The sequence below is a fragment of the Apodemus sylvaticus genome, chromosome 10, assembly GCF_947179515.1.
Source record: "Apodemus sylvaticus chromosome 10, mApoSyl1.1, whole genome shotgun sequence".
NCBI lineage: Eukaryota > Metazoa > Chordata > Mammalia > Rodentia > Muridae > Apodemus > Apodemus sylvaticus.
The window spans coordinates 6,073,354-6,079,419 of NC_067481.1; the positions used below are offsets into that span (position 1 = coordinate 6,073,354).

Sequence of the window (6,066 nt, forward strand, 5' to 3'; positions counted from 1 at the left end):
TGTCTCCCACACTGTCCTTCCCCCGCAGTGAAATGTCAGGTCAGCTCAGTCTCCCTGGTCTAGAAGTTGGCCTCACAGGCAGTCACAACAAGCGCTCCTAGCTTAGGACCCACATCCCCTCAGTTATGGGCCAGCCTCCACCATCCGCACCTGGGCAGTTGCCCCCTCCTCCCCGAAGCTGGTACTTCTAAATGGACCCTCACCCAGGCCCAGCAGCCCCCACTGCCTGGCCGCCCACATACCTGCCAGGGATTTCCCCTTCCAGCCTGGGAAAGCACAAGTGGGCAGGGGCAGGGGAGTCTGGGAGGAAACAAAACCGAAAGGACAGACCCAGCTCCCAAGTCCAGCCTTGTGTCACATGTAACAGGGTAGCCAGGCCCACTGCTGTGTGTGTGTGTGTGTGTGTGTGTGTGTCTCACACTGGCCAGGCCTCGTTCATGTCACTTTGGCTCCCTTGCTCCCCATTCATTCAGATGCTCTGGACTCCTCAGAGTTGAGGGGCAGAAGGGTCTAAATCCCCCAGAGCCGAGTCAGGAAGGCTCCAGGAACAGCTCACTACTGATGGGTCACCCACTTAACATCCTGCAGGAGGCTAAGAGGTGTAGACTCCGAAACTGCCACCACTACCAAGGCCCCTTCAGGAATCCAGTCCTAGTGGCTTCCAGGCAGAGTTTTGTTTTGTTGAGGGGGGAGGGTTTCTCTGTGCAGCCTGGCTGTCCTGGAACTCACTCTGTAGACCGTTAAGAGGGAACTGAACCTGGTCAGGGCCTGCCCCTGCCTGCACCACCTAACATACTGGGCAATGCATGCTCCCTAGGAAATGCCACAGCCAAATGACAATGCCCTGCCTGCAGCTGGAGACCCCACTGTCCTTCCCCACCAAAGCAAAAACAAAAGCACCACAAACCAGGGAAGTTAGAAAAGTCTTTTAAGTTTTTAAATTAAAATTGCATCCTGGTGCCATGATTTTAATTTGGGAACTCAATCCAACAGCAGTCTCCCCCGAGTGGTGGTCCTCTGGCCCTGGACACACCCACACACAGACTGGGAGCCTGTCGGACAATCAGAACAGCAAGGGATGGGACAGATAAGTATCCACTCATCAGAGGGCGGCCAAGTCTTCACACCTAGCTGGTGACAGGGTGACAAGTTTCAGAGTCAACAAGAGGCCACCATCAGTAGAGATGAAAATTGTCTACCAGTAATGGGGTAGAAAAGTCCATGGTTCCGAGGACCCTTCTGGGACCACCTCCCATGGTGGTGGGGTGTCCTAATGGCTGGCATGCCTTCTCACAGAGCAGCAGTCACCCAGGCTGCACGCTTGCTTGGTCTATGAGCACCCTTTTGTTCCCCTCAATTGGGCAGAAAAAGAGGTGCTAACAAGGATTGTAAGCCTAACCTCTGATTGGAACACGTGTGCAGGCCCCACTCTCCCAAACATTAGCTAAATTTATATTCATATATATTATAGTTATATATTAAAAAGAGAAAAAAACCTTCCCCTCAGAGAACTCCTGAAGAACCCAAGTGGCTCAGGATGTTTACTGTCCCCCCAACCCACAAAAATTCTCTTATAAAATCTTCCAGTGCGATCTTGAAGAACCCCCCCCCTCTTGCGTTTTCCCCCTCCCAGCCCTCTTCTGTGTCCCCACAACCCTGGACTGCCCCCTGCTCCAGCCCAGTGGCGTCCAGTCTCATCTCTGGCCATCCATGGCTGTCATGGCTTTCTGAGGGGCGCTCCCCTGTGATGCCCCAGGGGGCCACGTGGGTTGTGGGCAGTGGAGATGGAAGGTGTTGGGGGAAGAGGGTGGGATCCAGGGCACCTGGTGATTGGGTGGGGATGCGGCCCAGAAAGGGCTGAAGTTTGCAGGGGGGGAGCAGGCCACGGCCGTCATGGGGCTGCTGCTCTGCAGGCCCTCGGAGGTTCGGAGCTTGGAGAACATGGCCAGCGCATCGGGGAAGTTGGGCGGTGTAGCGGGGGTGTTGCTGGGGGTACACATCTGCAGGAAGAGAAGAGAGGGCATCGGTGAGGCTGCAGGCAGGATCCCGGTGCCCTAGCCCACAGGTCAACCTCAATGGGTCTCAAACACTTATCCTCCCCAGAGCCACTGAAGGATTAGGAAGAGCAAACCACAAGAGTGCTGCTGCCCAGGCCTTGGAAACAACGCCCAGCGAGGGGCATGAGATGTCAATAGTTAATTCCAACTCAAAGCTAGGGTGTCATCGTAAAAGGACAAGGGGCAGCCCAGGACACTGCTGCCCAGCTCCTTTCCTGGCTTGGGGGAGCCAGCTGGCTTTCTCCACAATCTACCCTTAAATGTCCCCAGGGTGTTAGGCGCAGGGGAGCAGGCCAGGGGGAGGGTCTCCTCCATGCACAAGTCAAAGACAAGCTGTGCTATCTTAGAGCTCCCATTCATTCCCCGGGTTTCAGCCACAGGCCTTGGGCCCTGGCTCCCCACTCATTATTTCCAATGCGCAGGTTTGGTTAGCTCAATTATTCTTAGTGTAACGCAAACGATGAAACTGATGTCCAAGGGTCACATCACAATGGAACATGCACCCTACTGTAGGTGCAAACTACAGTTACGGCTGCGTGCGTGATTCCAGGTGCATAGGCCCAGGCACTGAAGCCCATGCCCAGTGCAGTCAGGGTTAAGTGCCTTCTCAGGTCTGGGCTTCCAAGCCAAGCACACAGCAGCACACTCCTAGAACAGGTGGGTCAGGGCCCAGGACCTACAGGAACTAGCTCTGACCTCAAAGCCTCTTCTCCCTCAGGAGGCCAGGGAGTCCTTTCAGCTTCTCCTAATTTTAGCAGCACTGGCTCCTCCCCAAGGCACAGGGCGGGGGGAGGGGGGGGAGTGCTGAGACACACAACAGGGTGCTAAAGCTTTATCACTTTAGTTAAAGCAAAGCCAGAACCTGGGGCAGGGACCCCCCTCACCCTGAGGCTGGGCCACAGCTCTTAGGGGACTCAGATCATTGTAGGCTCTAAGGCCCTGAAGGGAAGGCCTTTGGCCTTAAGCAGGTCTGGCCCCACCCAGACACTTCCCTCCTCCCCTCGATTCCCTGCCCACCCCCATGACTTCTCGGCAGCAGGAAACAATGAATGGGGGGTTGCGGGCTGGGCAGGCTGGGTTGCATCACAACAACGTGACTGACTTCCCCAGTCAGAGCCAGAGGCCAGGTCTCTTCTCCAGGGAAGGGCCTGGAGGGTTAAAGGGGCCTGTGCCCACCTGCCTGGGTGAGCTCGGACAGGCTTCTCTCATCTTTGGTGAAAGCAGGGTTGGAACTCCATTTCCTAAAGCCCTTCTTATAATCTCAAGTAATTCTGGGTCCTGCCATGGCCCTTTCCCCTCCCCTCATACATCTGAGGACCCTTATCATCTGTGACAGCCGTCCAACTGTGGCTGGCAATCTTCAGGACAATCGTTTACCAGTTAGGACCACTTTGTGCTGACTTGTCTTCATATAAAGTATTTATCTGAGACAGGCTGCAGCTAGATAGCCCGGGCTGACCCGGAGTTCACAGCAATCCTACTGCCTCAACCTCCCAAGTGCTGGGTTCCAATGTTTTTACTTAAGTTTTCTAATTATTTTGTCTTTAAAAACTGGACTGACTCTTAGAACAGGGCTGGTGTTCCCGCCTGTGCTGGCGAAGCATCCAGCACAAGTCCCTCACGGGTGCACTGATTATAATGTCTGAGTTACAAACCAGCTATCTCCCCAAGGGAAGCAAGCTCCCAAGGAGTGTACACATGTTCACACACACACACACACACACACACACACAGGAACCCACAGACAGACGGGGCCACACACACACAGGAACCCACAGACAGATGGACACACACACACATACACACAGGAACCCACAGATACAGACAGACACAGACACACACACACAAAGATGGGGGAGGAACTCCAGTTCAGGCTGGGGCCTGCTGGCTTCCTTGTGAGGCCCTTCAGCATGGCCTTGCTTTTCTGAGTGTCTTGTGCACAGGGAGACACTGACCAGGGATGGGAGAATGCTCCCAGGGCTAGGAAGCTAGACGTCTGGCCAGCTGGATGCAGGAGATGGGTCTTAGGTATGACGAATCCTTCCTGAATCCCCTAAGAGTTTGGCCGCAGTGAACTGGGCCTACCGCCAGCACCATTCATTTTCCCATCCTACTCCAAATGTTGAGAGCTAGTTTTAAATTGAGGCAGACTCCACCCCCTTTCCCCCTCGTTTTGGTCAGAAGAAAACAGCGCTAAGAACAAGACACAGCAGAAGACCCATGTGTATTCTGTCCCCTGGGGGGAACCAGGGACAAGGACACCCAAGTTAAAAAAAAAAGCCAAAAATGTCCAACAGCAGATCTCCGAGGGAATAATGTTTACCACCCCTCTCCTGGGCTCAGGCCCTCCTACATGTTTGGAGCTAATAGCTAACTAGGAGTCGGGGCGGAGAGGGGATGTCCCTGGCCTCAGGAAAGCCGGTACCCACTGGCCAGAGGGCAAAGGCTCTAGCCTGGAGCCAAGTTGGAAGAAGACAGATCCAGGCTTGAGGAACTGTTTCCCGGACTGTTTGTTTCTTAACACACTAAGATTAAAAGAAATTCTTGGCCTTAACTTAGGTATATAAATCTGTATATCCCCCATAAAGGTTATGTTCCCTAGAGGCTTTGGAAGGGCCAGCCTACCTTTGTGGGTAGAGCTGGACTTCCGGAGCCAGGGTGGTTATATCCCTTCCCTGCTTCCTGCAGCACTGGGTGGGTGGGTGACTGTGCAGCGCTGTGTGTGTGTGCGTGTGTGTGTTTTGCATCAAGTCACAAATCCCGCAGTCCCCCTCCCCCAGCTTCCCAAAGGTCTAGTTGTCCTCCAGCCCCTTCCCCATCCTCTGCTATCAGAATCCCAACATCCAGCTGGGAGCCGGCTTCCCTTCCTTCCACCCCCACCTCCCCAACACCAGGGCTCTTACACCCAGGGCACAGCGCCCGGCGCAGGGCCTCAGGCCCCGATCCAGGAGCCTGGAGGCGGGTCCCAAAGTTGGGCGAGCCAGCGCCGGCCTGGGAGCGCTCTTTCCTGGAAGACATTTTGGCTCTTTGTTTACATTCGCGGCGCGCCGCTCCCCGGCAACATGGCTGTCACCGGCGCGGCTGACAGCGACCCTGCCGCACCGAGCGCCCCCTCCGCGGCACTGGGGACACTTACCATCTGCGGGTGGTGGTGGCTGTTGGGAATGTTGCTTTCTTGAAAGAACGTGCTTAGGGCGGTCTGCGGACAAACACGGGACGCAGCGGCGTGAGCGAGGCCTGGCCGCCCCGGCCTCCCCGCCGCGGCCCCCGCGCCCTCCCCCGGCGCCCCCCGGCTCCCACGCGCGCTCCCGGCCCCGGCCCGGTGCACACCTCGAACTGCCAGTGCGCCGCTTGCAGCAGCTGCTGCGCCTGGTCGGCCGCGCAGCCCGCGGCCAGCACGAACTGGTTGATCATGACCTGGTGCCGCAGCTCGTCCGTGTTCACCGACATGGTGCTGGGCGGCCGCCCCAGGCTCGCGCTCCCAGCTCCGCCGCCGCCGCCCGGCGAATGTTGTGGTTCGGCTCGAGCGGCCGCGCCGACGCCGCAAACAACAGCGCGGGGCGGGGCCGCCGGGCCCAACGTTCGGGAGCCGCGAGCCGACGCCGCTGATTGGCCTACGCGCAGCCCGGCCGGCCGCAGGCTCCCACACGGACGTTCGATTCGAATCCTGCGGCGGGCCCAGCCGCTCTGTTTCTCTTCTCGTCTGGCCGCGCCCATTGGCGGAGTCGCCGCCGCGGCGGCGCCCCGCCATTGGCCAGACTCCGTGTTTTGGCTCTTGCGGGCTGGTGGTTGGCTAGGACCGGCGCCGGGAGGCGGGGCCTGACGCGCTGATTGGCCTACCGTAGGCCTGTTTGAACTCAACTCGAAAACCCTGAGTGCGCTCTGATTGGTGGAGGTCGTCTGTGTTTGCTGTTGTAGGCGTGGGGGTGGTGCTGGCCAAGTTCATTCATTACTTCATTGAAACTGAACATGCTCAGCTGGAAAAGCAAGACGGAGTGGCTTTGACTCA

The 6,066-nt window shown here is 57.1% G+C and overlaps 1 protein-coding gene across 2 annotated transcripts; it reads right to left on the reverse strand.

The window, feature by feature from the left end:
* Positions 1–911: 911 nt before the first annotated feature.
* Ubald2 (UBA like domain containing 2) lies at positions 912–5,736 on the reverse strand. Of its 2 annotated transcripts, XM_052195535.1 has the most exons (3): positions 5,388–5,732; positions 5,194–5,256; positions 912–2,000 (listed from the first exon to the last, which is right to left on the reverse strand). In XM_052195535.1, the coding sequence occupies exons 1-3, from the start codon at positions 5,505–5,507 to the stop codon at positions 1,695–1,697; spliced, it is 489 nt and encodes a 162-aa protein (XP_052051495.1). In that variant the 5' UTR covers positions 5,508–5,732; the 3' UTR covers positions 912–1,694. The 2 variants fall into 2 exon arrangements, with proteins under 2 accessions (XP_052051495.1, XP_052051496.1); XM_052195536.1 differs by lacking the exon at positions 5,194–5,256 and having other exon boundaries at positions 5,388–5,736.
* Between the last annotated feature and the right edge of the window lie 330 nt (positions 5,737–6,066).

Excerpts from the sequence above, each read along its gene's own strand:
- Ubald2 (XM_052195535.1), bottom strand. The coding sequence starts at position 5,507 with ATGTCGGTGAACACGGACGAGCTGCGGCACCAGGTCATGATCAACCAG. Across the intron at positions 5,257-5,387 it reads CGGCGCACTGGCAGTTCGAG|ACCGCCCTAAGCACGTTCTT; the intron begins GTGTGCACCGGG and ends GTTTGTCCGCAG. Across the intron at positions 2,001-5,193 it reads GCCACCACCACCCGCAGATG|ATGTGTACCCCCAGCAACAC; the intron begins GTAAGTGTCCCC and ends CTCTTCCTGCAG.